The sequence below is a fragment of the Scyliorhinus torazame genome, chromosome 7 (assembly GCF_047496885.1).
Source record: "Scyliorhinus torazame isolate Kashiwa2021f chromosome 7, sScyTor2.1, whole genome shotgun sequence".
NCBI classification, from domain to species: Eukaryota; Metazoa; Chordata; class Chondrichthyes; order Carcharhiniformes; family Scyliorhinidae; genus Scyliorhinus; species Scyliorhinus torazame.
Genome location: NC_092713.1, coordinates 21,953,052 through 21,975,635, shown reverse-complemented (window position 1 = coordinate 21,975,635; position 22,584 = coordinate 21,953,052). Strand labels below are relative to the sequence as shown.

General features: G+C 50.6%; 1 protein-coding gene across 1 annotated transcript in view; it reads left to right on the top strand.

Annotated features, from left to right (window-relative positions):
- st6galnac5a (ST6 (alpha-N-acetyl-neuraminyl-2,3-beta-galactosyl-1,3)-N-acetylgalactosaminide alpha-2,6-sialyltransferase 5a) overlaps window positions 1-22,584 on the top strand; it is a 100,118-nt gene that overhangs the window by 71,971 nt on the left and 5,563 nt on the right. Inside the window, exon 5 of the mRNA XM_072510418.1 lies at window positions 8,625-8,732. Within this exon, the coding sequence (XP_072366519.1) occupies window positions 8,625-8,732 (108 nt within the window). The remainder of the gene's footprint in view (window positions 1-8,624; window positions 8,733-22,584) is intronic.

The window sequence follows — 22,584 nt, the reverse complement described above, 5'->3', positions numbered from 1 at the left end:
TATTCCTTCAGTTATAGGGGCTGGTTTAGCACAGGGCTAAATCGCTGGATTTCAAGGCAGGCCAGCAACACAGTTCAATTCCCGTACCAGCCTCCCCGAACAGGCGCCGGAATGTGGCGACTCGGGGCTTTTCACAGTAACTTCATTTGAAGCCTACTTGTGACAATAAGCAATTTTCATTTCATTTCATTTCACGTGGGTTCCCGTTTATCATTCGGTTTACTTGTTGGGCTCCTGCTTTTAAAGATACTTAAGGATTGGGTTCGGGAAAGGGCCACGCCCTCCCCCCATTCCTGAAGGTTTTCCAGTGATTCCTGTGGGAAGCGCACGTGCGTGGAGATTAGAGAAGTTGAGATTGGCCTCGGTCACTGTGTCCGCCAACCAGCCCCCCCGCCGCCCCCATTGGTCACTGAGCTGTTGACGCGCATCATCGACGATCATGCTTGAACGCGGTGGCCATTTCAGTGAGGACCTCGACAGTGGGCCGCAGGTGTCAAAATACATCCCAGGCGGTAGTCAGAAGTCATCGGGTGAGGAAAAGGGAACTTTTGATGAAGGAAGTTGAGAGACAGGAACAGGATTTGGTTAATCAACTCCTCAGGCCTATTCTCAAATTCAGTCGTGTCCTACCTTCATTTAGCCACTTGGTTCTATTCTCTCGTCTGCTGACAGAAACAAATCCACCTCAGCCTTGAAATTTTAAATTAACCCTGCAACCTCGACAGCTTTGCGGTGAGAATGTTTCCAATTTGGGTGAAGATGTGCTTCCTCACGTCACCCCCTGAATGGGTCAGCTCTCATTTTAAGGACTTTGCCTTCTCCTTCTGGACACCAAACCTCCCCACCCCACCCCTCAAACCCACCACCATCAGAGGAATATTTTCTCTGTATCAACCATATCAAATCCTTTAATCAGGACTTCCAGGTGCGGCGATGACCAGCTGAGTCGCACGTTTCGGCAGCTCCCGGTGGAACGGACTTTTGGGCTCTTAATAGGAGCCCCATCGGCAATTTTAACGACTAAAAGCACTGTGCGGTAAACCAGAAGGGAATCCCCCCTGGACACGGATGGAAAAAGGAGAGGAAAGTGGCCGGATTGCTGTGGATCCTTTAGAGCAGCGGCAAGGAAGGCAAGGAAAAACCAAGATGGCGTCGGTAGGTGGCAGTTTAATATGGGGCCCTGAACAACACGAGTTCTTGAAGCGCTGTGTGGAAGAACTTAAAAAGGAGATGAAGATGGAGCTGTTGGCCCCGATATTACAGGCGATTGAAGGGCTAAAGGATGAGCAAAAGACCCAGGAGCAGGAGCTTCGGGTCGTGAAGGCAAAGGCTGCCGAGAACGAGGACGATATACAGGGCCTGGTGGTGAAGACGGAGATGCACGAGGCACACCATAAAAGGTGTGTGGAAAGGCTGGAGGTGCTGGAGAATAATGCGAGGAGGAAGAATTTAAGGATTCTTGGCCTTCCCGAGGGTGCAGAGGGGGCGGACGTCGGGGCATATGTGAGCACGATGCTGCACTCGTTAATGGGATCGGAGGCCCCGACGGGTCGGTTGGAGGTGGAGGGAGCATACCGAGTGATGGCGCGAGGACCGAGAGCTGGAGAAATTCCTAGAGCCATAGTGGTGAGATTCCTCCGTTTTAAGGACAGAGAGATGGTCCTCAGATGGGCAAAGAAAACTCGGAGCAGTAGGTGGGAGAACGCGGTGATCCGCGTATATCAGGATTGGAGTGCGGAGGTGGCGAGAAGGAGGGCGAGCTTTAATCGGGCCAAGGCGGTGCTTCATAACAGGAAGGTCAAATTTGGAATGCTGCAGCCGGCAAGACTGTGGGTCACACATCAAGGGAAACACCACTACTTTGAAACGGCGGATGAGGCATCGACATTTATTGTCGAAGAGAAATTGGAATAAGTGGGTTATATAAAAAAAGAACGTTTGAGACAAAGTGGTGGGGCGAATATGGGGGGCGAAGAGGGGGGAAAAAGGGGGGAGAGGAGAGATGATTTTTAAGTTGTTAATCCTGCGACCCGGTAACTTTTCTCTCTTCCCCTTGTTGTGGGGGAGGGAGGGAGGGAGGTGGAGGAGCTGGGGGTGTCGGCCATTGGGGGTGGGGCCAAAAGGGAAGCGCGGGCTTTGTTCCTGCGCTATGATAATTATGGCGGGAACAGGGAAGCAGGAAGGAGGGGGCGTCGCACAGTGCGAGCCGAGGTCACGGGGGAAGCCGAGGTCGGCCAGAGTTTGCTGACTTCTGGGAGCAACATGGGGGGTGCAATTACGCTAGTGGGGGATCTAGCGGGGGGGGGGGGTGGGGGGGCTAACTGGGTTGCTGCTGCTGGGGAGAAGGGGGAGCTGGTATGGGGTGGGGTGGGCGGGGCGGGGGGGCGCCACCTGGGGGGATACAGCTACGTGGGAACCGGGTGAGGAGCTGGTTAAAAAAAGGGGGTGGCTAGTCGACAAGGGGGGTGGGGGGGGTTAAGAGCCCCCCAACCCGGCTGATCACGTGGAATGTGAGAGGGCTGAACGGGCCGATAAAGAGGGCACGGGTACTCGCACACCAAAAGAAACTTAAGGCAGATGTGGTTATGCTACAGGAGACGCATTTGAAACTGATAGACCAGGTCAGACTACGCAAAGGATGGGTGGGGCAGGTGTTTCATTCGGGGCTAGATGCGAAAAACAGGGGGGTGGCTATACTTGTGGGGAAGCGGGTAATGTTTGAGGCAAAGACCATAGTGGCGGATAGTGGGGCAGATACGTGATGGTGAGTGGCAAATTACAGGGGGAGGCGATGGTCTTAGTGAACGTATATGCCCCGAACTGGGATGATGCCAACTTTATGAGGCACATGTTAGGACGTATCCCGGACCTAGAGGCGGGGAAGCTGGTAATGGGTGGAGATTTTAACACGGTGCTGGAACCAGGGCTGGACAGATCGAGGTCCAGGACCGGAAGGAGGCCGGCTGCAGCTACGGTGCTTAAGGACTTTATGGAGCAGATGGGAGGAGTAGACCCCTGGAGATTTAGTAGACCTAGGAGTAAGGAGTTTTCGTTTTTCTCCAATGTCCACAAAGTTTATTCACGGATAGACTTTTTTGTTTTGGGAAGGGCGCTGATCCCGAAGGTGACGGGGACGGAGTATACGGCTATAGCTATGTCGGATCACGCTCCACATTGGGTGGACTTGGAGATAGGGGAGGAAAAAGAACAGCGTCCACCCTGGAGAATGGACATGGGACTATTGGCGGATGAGGGGGTGTGCTTAAGGGTGAGGGGGTGTATTGAAAGGTACTTGGAACTCAATGATAATGGGGAGGTCCAGATGGGAGTGGTCTGGGAGGTGCTGAAGGCAGTGGTTAGAGGGGAGCTGATATCAATCAGGGCACATAAAGGAAAGCAGGAGGGTAGGGAACGGGAGCGGTTGCTGAAAGAACTTCTGAGGGTGGACAGGCAATATGCGGAGGCACCGGAGGAGGGACTATACAGGGAAAGGCAAAGGCTACATGTAGAATTTGATTTGCTGACTACGGGTAATGCAGAGGCACAGTGGAGGAAGGCACAGGGTGTACAGTACGAATATGGGGAGAAGGTGAGCAGGTTGCTGACCCACCAACTGAGGAAAAGGGGAGCAGCGAGGGAGATAGGGGGAGTGAGAGATGAGGAGGGAGAGATGGAGCGGGGAGCGGAGAGAGTGAATGGAGTGTTCAAGGCATTCTATGAAAGATTATATGAAGCTCAGCCCCCGGATGGGAAGGAGAGAATGATGTGTTTTCTGGACCAGCTGGAATTTCCTAAGGTGGAGGAGCAGGAGAGGGTGGGACTGGGAGCTCAGATTGAAACGGAGGAAGTAGTGAAAGGAATTAGGAGCATGCAGGCGGGGAAGGCCCCGGGACCCAGACGGATTCCCAGTTGAATTTTATAGGAAATATGTGGACTTGCTGGCCCCGCTACTGATGAGAACCTTTAATGAGGCGAGAGAAAGGGGGCAGCTGCCCCCGACTATGTCAGAGGCAACGATATCGCTCCTCCTAAAGAAGGAAAAAGACCCGCTGCAATGCGGGTCCTATAGGCCTATTTCCCTGAACGTGGACGCTAAGATTCTGGCCAAAGTAATGGCAATGAGGATAGAGGATTGTGTCCCGGGGGTGGTCCATGAGGACCAAACTGGGTTTGTGAAGGGGAGACAGCTGAATACGAATATACGGAGGCTGCTAGGGGTAATGATGATGCCCCCACCAGAGGGGGAAGCGGAGATAGTGGTGGCGATGGATGCCGAGAAAGCATTTGATAGAGTGGAGTGGGATTATTTGTGGGAGGTGCTGAGGAGATTCGGCTTTGGAGATGGGTATATTAGATGGGTACAGCTGCTGTATAGGGCCCCGATGGCGAGCGTAGTCACGAATGGACGGGGGTCTGAATATTTTCGGCTCCATAGAGGGACGAGGCAGGGATGTCCTCTGTCCCCATTATTGTTTGCACTGGCGATTGAGCCCCTGGCGATAGCGTTGAGGGGTTCCAGGAAGTGGAGGGGAGTACTCAGGGGAGGAGAAGAACACCAGGTATCTCTGTATGCGGATGATTTGTTGTTATATGTGGCGGACCCGGCGGAGGGGATGCCAGAGATAATGCGGATACTTGGGGAGTTTGGAGTTTTTTCAGGGTATAAATTGAACATGGGGAAAAGTGAGTTGTTTGTGGTGCATCCAGGGGAGCAGAGCAGAGAAATAGAGGACTTACCGTTGAGGAAGGTAACAAGGGACTTTCGGTACTTGGGGATCCAGATAGCCAAGAATTGGGGTACATTACATAGGCTAAATTTAACACGGTTGGTGGAGCAGATGGAGGAGGACTTCAAGAGATGGGACATGGTGTCCCTGTCACTGGCAGGGAGGGTGCAGGCAGTGAAAATGGTGGTCCTCCCGAGATTCCTTTTTGTGTTTCAGTGCCTCCCAGTGGTGGTCACGAAGGCTTATTTTAAAAGAATTGAGTATTATGAGTTTTGTGTGGGCTGGGAAGACCCCGAGAGTGAGGAGGGGATTTTTGCAGCGTAGTAGGGATAGGGGGGGGGCTGGCACTACCGAGCCTAAGTGAGTACTACTGGGCCGCCAATATCTCAATGGTGTGTAGGTGGATGGGAGAAGAGGAGGGAGCGGCGTGGAAGAGATTGGAGAGGGCGTCCTGCAGGGGGACTAGCTTACAATCTATGGTGACGGCGCCGTTGCCGTTCCCACCGAAGAAATACACCACAAGCCCGGTGGTGGTGGCTACACTGAAAATTTGGGGGCAGTGGAGACGGCATAGGGGAAAGACGGGAGCCTCGGTGCGGTCCCCGATAAGAAATAACCATAGGTTTGTTCCGGGGAGAATGGATGGGGGATTTGGAGCATGGCAAAGAGTAGGGGTAACACAATTGAGAGATCTGTTCGTGGATGGGACGTTTGCGAGTCTGGGAGCGCTGACGGAAAAATATGGGTTGCTCCAAGGGAATGCATTTCGGTATATGCAACTGAGGGCTTTTGCGAGGCAACAGGTGAGGGAATTCCCGCAGCTCCCGATGCAGGAGGTGCAAGATAGAGTGATCTCAGAGACATGGGTGGGGGATGGTAAGGTGTCAGACATATATAGGGAAATGAGGGACGAGGGGGAGATCATGGTAGATGAGCTGAAAGGGAAATGGGAAGAAGAGCTGGGGGAGGAGATTGAGGAGGGGCTGTGGGCTGATGCCCTAAGTAGGGTAAACTCATCGTCCTCGTGTGCCAGGCTAAGCCTGATACAATTTAAGGTGTTACACAGGGCGCATATGACTGGTGCACGGCTCAGTAAATTTTTTGGAGTAGAGGATAGGTGTGCGAGATGCTCGAGAAGTCAGCGAATCATACCCACATGTTCTGGTCATGCCCGGCACTACAGGGGTTTTGGGTGGGGGTGGCAAAGGTGCTTTCGAAGGTGGTGGGGGTCCAGGTCGAACCAAGCTGGGGGCTGGCTATATTTGGGGTTGCAGAAGAGCCGGGACTGCAGGAGGCGAAAGAGGCTGATGTTTTGGCCTTTGCGTCCCTAGTAGCCCGGCGCAGGATATTGTTGATGTGGAAGGAAGCCAAGCCCCCGGGTGTGGAGACCTGGATAAATGACATGGCAGGGTTTATAAAGTTGGAACGGATTAAGTTTGTTCTAAAGGGGTCGGCTCAACGGTTCACCAGGCGGTGGCAACCGTTCGTCGAATACCTCACAGAAAGATAGAGGGAATGGAAAAGAAGAAGACAGCAGCAGCAACCCAAGGGTGGGGGGGGGGGGGGGGGGGGGGGGAGGAATCAGAAGGACTCTCAGGGATGTTATTGTATATGCATAGGTATTTGGTATATGTAATTGTATATTGGATTGTTGGATTGTATTTTTGGAGAGTATTTATCGTGGACAAGGCAGTTGCCATTTAGCTTTGTTTTTGATTTTGTTCAAACATTATTTATTTATTTGTTTAAAACTGGCCATTGTTATTTATATTGTGTTATTGATGTATAAAGGAAACACTATGTACTGTTATGTTTGGCCAAAAAATCTTGAATAAAATATATCTTTTAAAAAAAAATCCTTTAATCAGCTTGAACACCAGAAAATCTACCTGCAACTGTTTTTGAATAGCGACTGGGACCCAGGTTCGATCCCGGCCTCGGGTGACTGTGCAGAGTTTGCACGTCCTCCCCGTGTCTGCGTGGGTTTCCTCCCACAGTCCAAAGATGTGCAGGCAAGGTGGATCGGCCATGATAAATTGCCCCTTAGCAATCCCTTAGCAAACGGGGATAGGACGGGGCCGTGGGCCTGGGTGGGGTGCTCCTTCGGAGGGTCGGTGCAGACTGGATGGGACGAATGGCCTCCTTCTGCACTGCAGAGATTCTGTAGATTCTAGAACGTCTGACAGGCAACAAATTAAAAAATGACCTGTAGGCCTGTGGTTGGCAACATGAAGAGATTTGATTAAGGAATATGAAACAAAGAGAGATGAAACCTAGCAAGTACAAAGAGAAGACTTCTATTCATTCCATGCCTTTATACAGCTGAGCACCACCTGGGGAATCACAAAGCGCCTTCTCACCCAGTCACGTTCTTTTGAAGCGGAGTCACTGTTGTCGAAACTGGAGCACACAGCAAGCACCCACCCACGGCAGTGAAATCTGCTTCAGTTGCTGGGCGAGGACACCGGGGGGGGGGAACTGGCTCCGACCCGAGGGATGTCTACATCCGCCTGAGAGGGCACCTGGAGCCCTGGTTTAACAAGGCCGTCTGGGCGGCCCAACCTCTGACTGTGTGGCGCTCCCTCAGCCCTGCACTCGGGTGTTGGCCCAGACGATGCGCGCCAGTCGCTGAGGTGAGGCTCAAAGTCTTTGTGACTCAGAGACGAGCACACTATTTTGAGGTATTCTGAGGTGAATGAGCACTTTTGTTTGAGATTCCTCATGCCTCTCTCTCTCTACTTTGAACGGGCTAATTAGAAAACTGTCAACAGATTCTGGATGAAAGCAGTGAGTGGCAGCCGCTGATAAAACCAATAATGAGGAAGGAAAATCCTGTATTTCTGTCACATTTATGAGGGCGGTTAAGAGTCACAAGGTGGCCAAACCAGATAACGACCCTAAAGGACATTGGTGAACCTGATTGGTTTCATGGTCGTCATTGGACTTTTAATTCCAGATATTTGTTGAATTCAAATTTTACCATCTGCTGTGGGGGGATTTGAACCTGTGACCCCCAGAGCAATACCCTGGGGCCCTGAATTACTGGTCCATCGACAATACCTCTGCACCACCACCTCCGCATTGACTATCCAGATCATCAGTTTAAATATTGGCCAGGACACCAGCGAGAACCCCCCCCCCCTCCCACCCTGGCTCCTCTTTGATTAGTGTTCTGAGATCTTTAACATCCAACCAACCGGCCTGGTGGAGCCATCAGTTTAATGTCTCACCCCAAAGGCAGCACTTTTGACAATGCAGCGCTCCCTCAGTACCGCACTGGAGGGTCAGCCTCAATTTTGTGTTCAGGTCTTTGGAGTGGGATTTAATCCCACAACCTTCGGACTCGGGGAGGCAGTGCTACCCATTGCGCTATGACTAATACTAACTAATCTATTGCTGTAAAATGAGACATGCCATTGAAGCTTTTCATCTTGCATTTATCAGGACAAGAGTGCCAAATTTTAACGGTGGCAACAATTTACACCTCATGCGAAAAGGTTACCGTTGGCAAGTCAACTCTGATTGGTTGAGGCATTGCAGTGGGCACCATAACAATCCATCAGCCGATCAGAATCAAGTTGCCTACTTATCAGCATACTTCTCTCATGCAGTGCGAACTGTTGCTCCCTTTGAAATTTGGTATTCTTGCGTCTGTCCTGATGAGTGCCAGGGAAAAAGCTTCAACAGCATGTCTCTTTTTTTCAGCAATTATCAAATTCTATGCGACCAAGCGGCTATTTGATCTCCTATTTCCAAAAGGCCAAGTTTGAAAGCTTCCCTTACTCCCTGCGTTAGTTCTTCGAGGCGGGTCCTACCTTTATCCAACCCTTAATCTGCTTCATAATGAATGATTTTGCCGGTGCGGTATTACAAAAGAACAAAATGTTTATTTTCCAGGAAAACCTCCAATTCGTGGTTGAGTACTGGCTGGTTCACCATGATCATCGCCCTTGAACTTTGCGACAGAGTTGACGTCTATGGCATGGTCCCGCCTAACCGCTGCAAGTAGGTCTCGACTCTCGCGGCATTGATGTTGACTTCCCGTCCGGTTTTCCCCTCCCCACGTGTTCAATGGTTTAATTATTCTGCACTCGATTATGAGAGTCTAGTAACTGATCTATGCTCACTGTGATTGATTAGTTAAACCTGGGTGTGGACACAGAAGATACTAGAAGCCAGAGTGCTGACGTTTTGCGATTGCAGAGGTATTTGTAAATACACCCGCAGTACATTTGGAAATAGCGCCTTCTCCGAAAGGCTCTTGAGATTTATAAAACCGACAACAACCACCTCAAACGGACAAATCTCGATGTGCGAGCCCTGACACTGGAGATCATCACAACTGAGCCTAATCCCTGTTTCACTCGACCTGAGCATATACCTTTCAGCAGATATTATTATATATTGATTTCACCACCAGCCCCCCCCCCCCCCCCCCCCCCCCCCCCCCCCGCCCCCCCCACCCCGCCTAGAATGGGGACTGAGACAACTTGTGAATCCAATTAACTCAGAACAGAATGTGAACCAAGGCTGCGATCTTGTGGCCCCCTGTTAGTAACATTTACCCTGGTGGTTTGAGAACCAGTGGCGAGGCCAGCGTCTTTTGCCCATCCCTAGTTTCCCCTTCAGAAGGTGAGTCGCCACCTTGAGCCACTGCGGTCCGTATGCAGTCCATAGTGCTGTGAGGGAGGGAGTTCCAGGATGTTCACCCGGTGATAGTCCGGGGATGGCAACATATGTCCAAGTCCGGTGTTCTGAAGCACCGGCTACCCTTGTCCTTCGAGATGATGGGTGTCGCTGATTTGGAAGGCACTGTCGAATAAGCCTTGGTAGGTAGCTGCAGTTATCATGGGGATAGTACACACCACACAGACCATTTAAGCGACTGAACTGATCCGCTGTTTGATCTTGCATTCACCCTTGATCGTCTCCAACAGAATAAGGGGGAAAATTGCATTTGTTTGTAGCCGATTAAACATTTCGGAAGACTGCCATAAACAGATATAACACTGGCATCTACCCGGCAATGTGGAAAATTGCCCAGGTGTGTCCTGTGCACAAGAAACAGGACATTTAGCATTTAACATTTAATCGCTGGCTTTGAAAGCAGACCATTGCAGGCCAGCAGCACGGTTCAATTCCCGTATCAGCCTCCCCGAACAGGCGCCAGAATGTGGCGACTAGGGGCTTTTCACAGTAACTTCATTTGAAGCCTACTTGTGACAATAAGCGATTTTCATTTTCAAATGCAACACAGCCAATTACCGCCCGATCAGTCTACTCTCCATCATCAGCAAAGTGATGGAAGGAATCATCAACAGAGCTATCAAGCGGCACTTACTCAGCAATAACCTGCTCACGGACGCTCAGTTTGGGTTCCGCCAGGGTCACTCAGCTCCTGACCTCATTACAGCCTTGGTTCAAACATGGACAAAAGAGCTGAATGCCAGAGGTGAGGTGAGAGTGACTGCCCTTGACATCAAGGCAGCATTTGACCGAGTGTGGCATCAAGGAGCCCTGGCTAAACTGAAGTCAATGGGAATCAGGGGGAAATCTCTCCGCTGTTTGGAGTTATACCTGGCACAAAGGAAGATGGTTGTGGTGGTTGGAGGTCAATCATTTCAGTCCCGGGGCATCACTGCAGGAATTCCTCAGGATAGTGTCCTAGGCCCAACCATCTTCAGCTGCTTCATCAATGACCCCCCTTCCAGCATAAGGTCAGAAGCCGAGATGATGTTCCGCACCATTCGCGACTCCGCAGATAATGAAACACTCCATATCCAAATGCAGCAAGACCTGGACAATATCCAGGCTTGGGCTGATACAGTGGCAAGTTACATTTGCACCACACAAGTGCCAGGCAATGACTATCTCCTACAAGAGAGGATCTAACGACATTCGATGGCATTACCATCTCCCACTGAATGCTCCACAATCAACATCCATGGGGTTACCATCGATCAGAAACTGAACTGGACCAGCCACATTAATACTGTGGTTACCAGGGCAGGTCAAAGACTAGGAATCCTATGGCCAGTAACTCATCTCCTGACCGCCCAAAGCCTGCCCACCATCTACAAGGCACAAGTCAGGAGTGTGATGGAATACACTGGATGAGTGCAGCTCCACCTACACTCAAGAAGCTCAACACCATCCAGGACAAAGCAGTCCACTTGATTACTCCCCCTTCCACAAACATTCAAACCCTCCACCACCTACAAACAGTAGCAGCCGTGTGCACCATCTACAAGATGCACTGCAGTAACTTACCAAGGTTCCTTAGACATCACCTTCCAAACCCACAACCACTACCATCTAGAAGGATAGTGTACAGTAAATACCTGGGAACCCCACCACCTGGAGGTTCCCCTCCAAGTCGCTCACCATCCTGACTTGAAAATATATCGCCGCTCCTTCACTGTGGCTGGGGCAGCATCCTGGAACTCCCTCCCTAACAGCACAGTGGGTGTACCTACACCTCAAGGACTGCAGTGGTTCAAGAAGGTAACTCACCACCACCTTCTGAAGGGCAACTAGGGATGCCCAGCGACGCCCACATCCCGTAAATGAAACGTCCGGTCAAACGTCGACAGCAGGACTGAGATTGGAAAGGGCAGTCAGACTCTTGAAGCTTAAACCTATCTTTTTTGAATATTAAATTTCTGGACGTCCATCATTAATCACAAATAACCCAATGAAACATGACTCAGGCATTCCACAATGAAATTATCTGCAGTGCATTTTAGAATATTTAACATTTTATTAATGCTTTGCAGAGCTCGATTGACACGCTGAAAGGTGTCACACAGAGAGATTCCGGTTTACATCCACACTAATTGGCAGTTTTCATCCTTAATTGTCAAAAAAAAAACCAAGAGAACGAGTTATAATGTCTGACTGGTGTGACAGCTTTCACATTAATACCCACTGCTGCACGTCTCACCCTGTCATTAGGAAACTTGGAAGAATCGTTTTGTAAATTGCAGATAAACTCTTTACCAGAACAAAGCAGGCGAAGAATTTGCTGTCTGCACTGCGGACAGGTTTGATTCAGTGAATAATGTTACTGTTAATGTTTGTCGTGTTACGTCCCGCTACAGATTATAAAGCAGAGGTTTATGGAAATGCATTAATTCAACATGTGACAGCACTGTGTTTAATTTACCTTGATGCAGAAGGCAGTTGGAAGATATTTAGAGCTTTGGCGATGTATCTTTCTTTAATCGTCAGAGGGAGAGATAGAAACATAACAGAGAGAGAGAGAGAGAGAGAGAAAAGGCCTTTCAGCCTGTGATGCCTTGTCCACTTGGGGCCTATACACTGTCACTCAGTTGTGGTGCCTTCTCCCCAATCAGCAGCAATCGTCACTCTCTAGCCGTGAGTAACACTGACTTCATTCCTTGCAAAGGTCAGACAGTGGGGGCGATTCTCCTGTATAATGACTAAGTGACAGGTGGATAGGCCACCACAGGCTGAAAGGCCTTTTCACCCCACCTCTCTCGCTCTGCTCTGTTTTATGAAATCAGAGTCCACTTTCTGTCCTGACAACGACAGAAAGATAAATCTCCGAAATTCAAAATATCTTTTCCCAGCCTTCTGCGTCAATATAAACTAGACACGGTGCTGTCATGGTCAAAGGTTGCCACTCGCCAGGGTGCCAGCCCCTCTCCCCGACCACCCGGGGGCTCCAAAGGCCTCTGAGCCTCCTCCCCTGACATGGCCATCACAGCTGGTTTCTGTTTCTGGAAACAAGTGATGATTCCCGCCGGCATCACGCTGTGCCGGTGGGCGTGGAAATTCCCGGGAGCTAGGAGAACCCAGCTTCGGACGGGCTGGGGGTGTTTTAATTAGTTTCAAGGCTCATTGGGCGTGAACCAGATTGTGCCGGGTGCTGCAGGCTGCGAGCATCGTGCTCTATTCGCGCCCGGCACAGCCCCGTTTAGGGGCTATCTAGCTATTCTGCAGGAATAGCGGGAAGGCCACCAGGCGCAACAGGGGTATAGAATCGCACCCAGTGTCTCAAACGTCAGCTCCCTCAGCAAACAACCTAGCTTCTTTCGAAAGGTGTCTTGTTTGTTTCTCACTGAGGATGTTTATAAGGTTAGTCCTTTTTATCTCGGATTGTCTTACATGGGAACCCATTGTCTGAGAGGCAGCTCTGTACACTATTGGGCAGCATTTACTAAGTAATCCTGACAACCAATTTAAGATGGTCAGTCGGGCTCGCAGTGTGGCTCATCTGCATATATTAATACACAGGGTTGTATTCTTTGCAGACAGAAAGAACATGTACACGCATTGCATCTGTTACAGCTAAACAAAATAGGTGATATCCATTCGCTGGTTCATTCCTCAGAGCACTGTCTTAACCAATCAGAATCAAACTGCCTGGTTTAAGTTTCAAACAATGGTTGGCAGATAACTGTCAATCACCATTAACTGGTGCATTCTCTATGGCAATGCATCTACCAATCAGAGTCCACTGGCCAACCGATCAGCACCTTCTTCTCATACAGTATGATGTTGTTGTTTCCCCTGACGTTGGTATTGATATTCTTGCGATTGCCCTGATGAGTGCAAGACAAAAAGCTTTGACAGAATGTCTTTTTTCAGCAATACTCCTGCTCTTCCTTCACTAAGCAGCCGTTCTTCAAGTTCAAACACTTACGTGTGAAAAACGAAAATAAAACATTTTTGGATCCTGTGTTGTGTCTGTGAATTCTGAGAATGAGATTGAGCATGCAATGCTGTACCTCAGTGTCATAGCTTCCAGCTGTGCAAAAAGCAAATAAAACATTCTCTCAATCTCCCCTTGAGTTCTTGCCTGTGGAAACAGAGGCCGGGATTCTCCGTTGCGGTTTCCGCTTCGTTACCGCTGCCAGCGGAGAAAGAGACTTTGGCGCTCAGACCGGAGAATCTCGCCGCTGTGAACGGACGGAGAGTCCACCCCAGTCTCTCCCTATTTACTCTGACAAAAGGCACCTCATGTGAAAGAAAACTCTGCAGCACTCCCCCAGGACTGCACTGACATGCTGGCCTAGCTTACACCATTAAGCCCTGAAGCAGAGCTTGACCCCACAAGCTTCTCACTCATGCTGGGGTAATTTACAACGGAGATAAGTTAACACCGATGGATTACTCCGAAGAAGCTACCAGTTAAAAGCAAGTCGGCCTTTAGATTGCCTGAAGTCTTCCATTGCGAAGATAGGGCGGCACGGTAGCACAGTGGTTAGCACTGTGGCTTCACAGTGCCAGGGACCCGGGTTCGATACCCGGCTTGGGTCACTGTCTGCGTGGAGTCTGCACTTTCTCCCCGTGTCTGCGTGGGTTTCCTCCGGGTGCTCCGGTTTCCCCCCCACAGTCCAAAGACGTGCAGGTTAGGTGGATTGGCCAGGATAAAATTGCCTGTTAGTGTCCAAAAGGTTAGGAGGAGTTACTGGGTTACGGGGATAGAGTGGAGGGGTGGGGCTTAAGTCGGGTGCTCTTTCAGTAGGTCAGTGCAGACCCGATGGGCCGAATGGCCTCCTTCTGTTGATTCTATGATATGATACAAATAAAACAGCAATGGGGCAGCACGGTAGCACAAGTGGATAGCACTGTGGCTTCACAGCGCCAGGGTCCCAGGTTCGATTCCCCGCTGGGTCACTGTCTGTGCGGAGTCTGCACGTTCTCCCCATGTCTGCGTGGGTTTCCTCCGGGTGCTCCGGTTTCCTCCCACCGCCCAAAGACGTGCTGGTTGGGTGGATTGGCCATGACAAATTGCCCTTAGGTAAAAAGGTTAGGAGGGGTTATTGGGTTACGGGAATAGGGTGGAAGTGAGGGCTTAATGTAGGTCGGTGCAGACTCGATGGGCCGAATGGCCTCCTTTTGCACTGTACGTTCTATGTTCTAAAACAGTCTGAGGTAAACAGAGTGAAGAACAGAAGGCAAATCAAAATGAAAATGTGCAGCAGTCACCTAGAAACCTCTGTGACAAAAGTGGTGTGGATGGGAACTCCACGTCAGCCAAAAGTACTGACTGTAGATTTCTGTCACAGAGTAACATGAGCACCCAGAGACTGTCTTTGTAGAAGCTTTAGACCTTTTCCTATCCACTTTTGAGAATCAACAAATATGTCGCTTTCCTGAAACCTTTACCAACCTTATTTGTTCATCAAGTTTCTGGGTTAGCTCCAACTTCCCGTTCCAGGCACGGCCGTTTAGGAAGGCCTCGGGCTGGGTGCAGAAGTGATTCACAAGAATGGTTCCAGGGATGGCTTTAGTTGCAGGGATGTTGGGGAAGCTGGGCTTGTTCCCCTTGGAGCGGGGAAGGTGAGGAGTAAAATTTGATAGGGATGTTCAAAATCCTCGACTGTGTCATGATATTCAAACACACACATCATGATGGACACACCAACAGGCAAATCAGAGCACACAACACCACAACCAATCACAGACAAGAACACCAACCACATAAAAAGCACGAGCACGACACCTGGTGGTCAGTAGGTCTGGGGATAAAGAAACAGAGAAGAGCTGTTACAACATCACAAGCAGGGAACCCCCACGTGCAGAGTGCAAAGACAAAACTGTACATAGTAAGTTTGAATAAAATAGCGTTGTACCATATACAACCGTGTTGGCTCATCTGTGTGTCAGAACACCCAACACCACATGGTACAGGAGTGGATCGATACCTGCCTACTAACCTGCCATTCTGGACATGGACCGCACCGACAAACCGCAGCCGTTGCAAGTGGCGGGGAACCAAGGTACCAATTGGAAGCTCTTCAGGCAGCGATTTGACCTGTACATCCGTGCCACCGAAAAACAGAGTGCCTCGGATGACACGAAGATTGCAATGCTCCTCTTCTACGCAGGTCAGCACGCCACCGACGTCTTCAACTCACTGGTGTTCGAAGAAGGCGAAAACCAATCCAAATATGACACGGTCATCCTCAAACTGGACCAGCACTTTCAAGTTGAAGTAAATGAAAGTTTTGAAAGATACCTCTTTCAGCAACGCCTGCAAGGTAAGGAGGAGCTTTTTCAACCCTTCTTGACGCACCTCCGGATTCTAGCGCAGTCCTGCGGTTACGGCACCACCACAGAGTCCATGATCAGGGACCAGATTGTTTTTGGCGTTGCCTCTAGTGGCCTACGCCAGCAGCTTCTTAAAATGAAAAGCCTCACCTTAGCGTCTGCTGTGGAAGCCTGTGTCCTCCACGAAAATGCTACCTGCCGTTTTGCCCGATTTCAGGCGTCCGAGTTGGCACGGAGGGGGTCCCCAGCCGTCGAATCGGCAAGCCAGGCCGCCCACGACGTCGAACGCATCCAGGCCGTCGATTACTTCCCGACCCACGGCCCGGACGACAGCGGCCGCTTCCCGCGCTTTTCGCGGTCTCCCGCGCAGGTGCGCGCCAAAAATAACGGCCACAACGAGGGACGCACTGCGCAGGCGCGCCCACCGCAAGATCGCACTGCGCATGCGCAGTGGCGCAACGAACGCCGTGACGTCATGACGTGCGGCAATTGTGGAGCTCTACATTTAAAAGGGCAATGTCCTGCAAAAAACCGACAGTGCCTCAGATGTGGCAAGATGGGCCACTACGCAGCCCACTGTCGTTCGGCTCAACCCATGGATCCGGCGCATCCTCGACAATCTCGCAGACAAGTCAGGACCGTCCAGCCCACGCATCAAGACTTCCAGTTAAGTGATGCAGATGACCAGGATGCCTTCCGCGTTTCCGTCATCGATGTCAACAAGGTCAATGCCATCAATCCAGCCGATGAGTGGTGTGCCACCCTGACGGTCAACCGATCGCGCGTCGCCTTCCGTCTGGACACCGGCGCATCCGCCAACCTGATTGCATATTCTGCAGTCCAGGCCATGAAGGTCAAACCACCCATCACGCCATCCCGGCTCAAGATGGTTGACTATAACGGGAACGTCATCCCGTCCATAGGATCTTGCCAGCTACAGGTAACTCACAAGATGCACACGGCCACACTCCCCTTCGAAGTTGTCGGCTCATCAAAGGACTCGTTACTGGGCGCACAGGCGTGTAAGGTCCTTCACCTGGTACAGCGCATTATGTCTCTCTCTCCAGATGAGATATCCGACTTCCCGGATGCTGAGTTCCACGCAAATCTCCATTCCCTCCTTGCTCACAACCAGGAGGTTTTTGAAGGCATGGGGACATTGCCATACACGTACAAGATTCGACTCAGACCGGACGCCATCCCTGTCGTTCACGCACCTCGCAGGGTTCCTGCGCCACTCAAAGACCGCCTCAAGGTACAACTGCAGGTTCTTCAGGACCAAGGGGTCCTATCCAGGGTCACGGAGCCCACGCCATGGGTCAGCTCCATGGTCTGTGTAAAGAAGCCCTCTGGCGAGCTCCGTATATGTATAGATCCTAAAGATCTGAATAACAACATCATGCGGGAACACTATCCCATCCCGAAACGAGAGGACCTCACCAGCGAGATGGCGCGAGCCAAAATATTCACCAAATTGGATGCGTCCAAAGGATTTTGGCAGATCCAACTGGACCCGGCCAGCCGAAGACTATGCACATTCAACACCCCTTTTGGCAGATTCTGCTACAACCGGATGCCATTCGGCATCATTTCAGCATCTGAAGTTTTCCACCGCATTATGGAGCAGATGATGGAAGGCATCGAAGGGGTACGTGTATATGTGGACGATATCATCATTTGGTCCACCACTCCGCAGGAACACATGCATCGTCTACGACGTGTCTTCACCCGCATACGACAAAATGGCCTGCGTCTCAACCGTGCGAAGTGTGCCTTCGGCCAGACGGAGCTGAAATTCCTCGGGGACCACATCTCAAGGTCAGGGGTCCGTCCCGATGCAGACAAGGTTAGCGCCATCACAGCCATGCCACGACCGGCTGACAAGAAGGCTGTCCTAAGATTCCTGGGCATGGTCAACTTCCTTGGGAAGTTCATTCCCAACCTGGCTTCTTATACAACAAATATGCGCCATCTCGTAAAAAAATCGACAGAATTCAACTGGCACCAATCGCATCAGCGGGAATGGGAGGAGCTCAAGCACAAACTGGTCACGGCACCAGTGCTGGCCTTCTTTGACACGACTCGCCCTACAAAGATCTCAACAGACGCCAGCCAATCTGGTATTGGAGCGGTACTCCTGCAAAAAGACAGCACGTCGTCATGGGCCCCGGTTGCATATGCCTCACGAGCCATGACCCCTACCGAACAGCGCTACGTGCAAATCGAAAAAGAATGCCTGGGCTTGTTAACTGGACTGGACAAGTTCCACGACTATGTGTATGGCCTGCCACGATTTACGGTCGAAACTGACCACCGCCCCCTGGTCAACATCATTAACAAAGACCTGAACGACATGACTCCTCGCCTCCAGCGCATCTTACTTAAACTCAGGAGGTACGATTTCGAACTGATCTACACTCCGGGGAAGGATCTCATCGTGGCGGACACTCTTTCCCGAGCAGTGAGCACACCACCAGATGCGGAGGGGTTCGTGCGTCAAATTGAGGCACACGTAACTCTGACAGCAGCAAATCTGCCAGCTGATGATCCTAGTCTGGCCCACATACGCGCAGAGACGGCGACTGACCCCCTTCTGCAGCGAGTGATGCGCCACATGACGGAAGGGTGGCTCAAAGGGCAGTGCCCCCAGTTTTATAATGTGCGAGATGATCTTACCAACATAGACGGGGTCCTTATGAAATCAGACAGGATCGTTATTCCGCACAGCGTGCGCCAGATGATTCTTCATCAACTACACGAAGGCCACTTGGGCGTCGAAAAATGCAGACGAAGGGCCCGGGAGGCGGTATATTGGCCGGGTATTAATGAAGACATAGCCAACATGGTGCTCAACTGCACAACCTGTCAGAGGTTTCAGCCGGCGCAACCTCCGGAAACACTTCTACCACACGAGATGGTGACGTCCCCCTGGGCGAAGGTGGGTGTTGACCTATTTCACGCGCTCGGCAGAGATTACATCGTTATTATAGACTACTTCTCAAACTACCCGGAAGTCATGCCTCTCCATGATCTGACGTCGTCCGCAGTCATTGGGGCCTGCAAGGAAACATTTGCTCGCTATGGCATTCCAAGGACTGTCATGTCAGACAATGGACCCTGCTTCGCCAGCCGTGAATGGTCGTCCTTTGCCGCAGCATATGGTTTCACTCATGTGACATCCAGCCCTCTACATCCACAATCGAACGGGAAGGCTGAAAAGGGTGTCCACATCGCCAAGCGGCTCCTGTGCAAGGCGGCTGCTGCCGGATCGGACTTTAACCTTGCCTTGCTGGCCTATCGATCGGCCCCGCTATCCACGGGTCTCTCGCCAGCGCAGCTACTAATGGGTCGCTCCCTCAGGACGACGGTACCTTCCATCCTGGCACCAACAACAGACCTTGAGACGGTTCTTCGGAACATGCAAATGCAGCGTGATCGCCAGAAAAGTCGGTACGACACACGAGCGACGGACCTGCCCCCCCTGTCCTCCGGAGACAAAGTACGCGTCCATCAACCGTATGGTGGCTGGTCAGCACCGGCCGAAGTCCTCCGACAAGTGGCTCCCCGCTCGTTCCTGGTTCGCATGCCGGATGGTTCAGTGCGTCGCCGCAATCGGCGCGCCCTTCGCCGACTTCCACGCTCACAGCCACACAGTACGCACACGCCAGATCCTCAACAGGCTTCCGAGGATGACTTTGTGGAGCTGCCGCACATCACGCCCTTTCCATCGCCACCCATGGCCATGCCTGCACAGCAGCCGGTGGTTCTTGATCCACCCTTGAGGCGGTCAACCCGAACTCGTCGCAAGCCCATTAGACTGGACTTATAATACCGTTCATATGTTTAACAAGTTGCACAATTTTACATGATAACCTGTTGTTTATCGTTCCAGATGTCGTCTGACTGGACAACTGTTCAAGTTTTTTTTCTTCTTCTCTCGTTCGCATTTATGTTATGTTATGGTACAACTTGGTTCATGTGACGCACCCGACATCGCCCCATGTACATAGTTCCGTCATATGCACATGCTGCACACGACACACACACACTCTTAGATGCACTCACGACACGATCATATTTATTACCACGTAGGCACATATCTTTGTAAAAAGGGGGGATGTCATGATATTCAAACACACACATCATGATGGACACACCAACAGGCAAATCAGAGCACACAACACCACAACCAATCACAGACAAGAACACCAACCACATAAAAAGCACGAGCACGACACCTGGTGGTCAGTAGGTCTGGGGATAAAGAAACAGAGAAGAGCTGTTACAACATCACAAGCAGGGAACCCCCACGTGCAGAGTGCAAAGACAAAACTGTACATAGTAAGTTTGAATAAAATAGCGTTGTACCATATACAACCGTGTTGGCTCATCTGTGTGTCAGAACACCCAACACCACAGACTGGACAGAGCGGGAAGAGGAGAAACTGTTCCCCCGTTGACGGAATGGGTGGAGGTCCGGGGTTCGTGGATTTTATGGCTGAGGAACCAAAAGCGACATGCCGGGAAATGTTTGCACAGACGCGCGTGGTTAGGATCTGGAATGCACTGCCTGAGAGCGTGGCGACGGCACATGGAATCGGGGCTCTCAAAGGTGAGTTGGATAAGCCCCTGAAGAGAAAGGTGGGGGGGGGGGGGGGGGGGTGCAGAGCCAGCTGAGTTGCTGTTGCAGAGACCCGGCGGGGACACAACAAGGCCGTCAACCTCCTTCTGTGTTGTAGCTCTTCTGTAAGTTGCGATGTGGAGCAGCAGGAACATTGATCAGATTGGAAAGACTGCATCGCAGAAACTGCAGAATCAAGCCTAAAACTAAGGAGGTGACTAATTTCTTCTCGGGATATCATAGAATCCTTACAGTGCAGCAGGAGGCCATTCAGCCCATCGACTCTACACACCAACCCTCCAAAACAGCACCCGACCTAGGCCCACGCCCTAACCCCATAATTTAACCTACACATCTTTGGACACTAAGGGGGAATTTAGCATGGCCAGTCCACCTAACCTGCACATCTTTAGACTGTGGGAGGAAACCGGAGCACCCGGAGAAAACCCAACGCAGACACGGAAAGAACGTGCTGACTCCACACAGACAGTCACCCAAAGTCGGAATCAAACCCGGGTCCCTATGAGGCAACAGTGCTAACCACTGTACTACCCTGGGAATTGCTGGCAAGGCCAGTGTTATTGTTCATTGCTAGTTGCTCTGGGTACAACTGAGAGTCCATTGCAGAGAAGCAACTCTGTTGGTGCAGCACTGGAGTTACACGAACGAATGGCTAGAAACAGCGGGGTAGAGGTGGCAGCATAATGGCTTTGCGATTGGGCTAGTAATTCTGAGACAAGGACTAATCGTTTGCAGGTGCGGGTCCAAATTCCACCCTTGCAACCATGAAATTACGGGATCGTCATAAATCCGTGTGATCCACTCATGTCGTCAGGATTTACATTCTGTAAATGAATAAGTCAAAATATGAACATTGCTGAAAATAGAGACAGGTTGCCGAAGAATCTTGCACTCGTCAGAGCAAGAGCAAGAATGTCAAATTTCAGCAATCACAAGAATTAATGGTGCTCATTGCTTTGCAAGTCAATTCTAATTGCCAGTGGGGAAAGCAACAGGGATCTTTATGCTCCCAACTTCCCGAGTAATTTAAAAATGATGCAAGGTTTGGGCATATTCCTTTTGTTTGCAGAGAATGGGTCCCTGTGTGTTAATGTATGTCGCTGCCAGCAAGCGTAAATGAGCCAAGTTACGAGCTTGACTGATTATCTTCAATTGGCTGTCACTGTAGCTATTAGCACACTCAGGGTTGTTCAGCAAGTGCTGCCCAAACGCAGAATCACATCTAACAGTAGACATTTCATTTTGTGTTTTGCAAGACGCTGAGTACTGTCTGCATTGTGCCTATTACAAAGAAAGGAACAAAAGATTCCATTCTCTCAGGATACTTATTGGCTGTAAAGTGCTTTGGGATATTCTGCAGTCGCGAGAGGCACCATATAAACGCAACCTTCCTCCTTCTTGGACAGCCCGTCAAGTGACCAATCACTCAGAGCTGCTGCTCAAGACTCCGGTGGGTAAAGCATTGACTAGTTCAGCCACATAGGCCAAGAGGGTCAATAGGTTGGGTCAGAGGATCTCTTAGTCAGGATGACGATACGGTCATTAGTGAACCAGATGGGTTTTTACATCAATTGGCAATGGTTTTGTGGGCATCATTAGACTTTTAATTCCAGGGTTTTTTTTTTTCCAATTCAAATTCAAATTTCACCATCTGCTGTGATGGGATTTGAACCCAGGTCCCCAGAGCTTTAACCTGGGTACCTGGATAAGATGGCCAATGACAATACCATTCCGCCACTGTCTTCCCATGGTGTACAAAACACCTTTGTCGGGGAAGGAAATACTTCTATGGGGCCTTTCACAGCTTCGAAATGACCCAAAGCTATTTACAGGCAATTAAATATTTTTGTGGTGTAATCACTGTCACAATGTAGGACGGTGGCATGTGTTGGGGGGGGGGGGGGGGGTAGCATGGTGGCAATGTCTTGTAATCCAGAGACCCAGACTAATGCTCTGGTGGGATTTAAATTCAATGAATTAATCTGGAATTAAAAATTAGTAATGAGGACCATGAAATAATCATCGCCTTGTCATAAAAACCCACATGGTTCACCAATGTCCTTAGTGAATGCAAGTTCAGTGGTCAAGGGCTCCCTTTAGGAAAGGAAATTTCCCGTCCTTCCCTGGTCTGGCCTACATGTGACCCCAGACCTGGTTTGACTCTTGACCACCCCCTGAAGTGGCCTGGCAAGC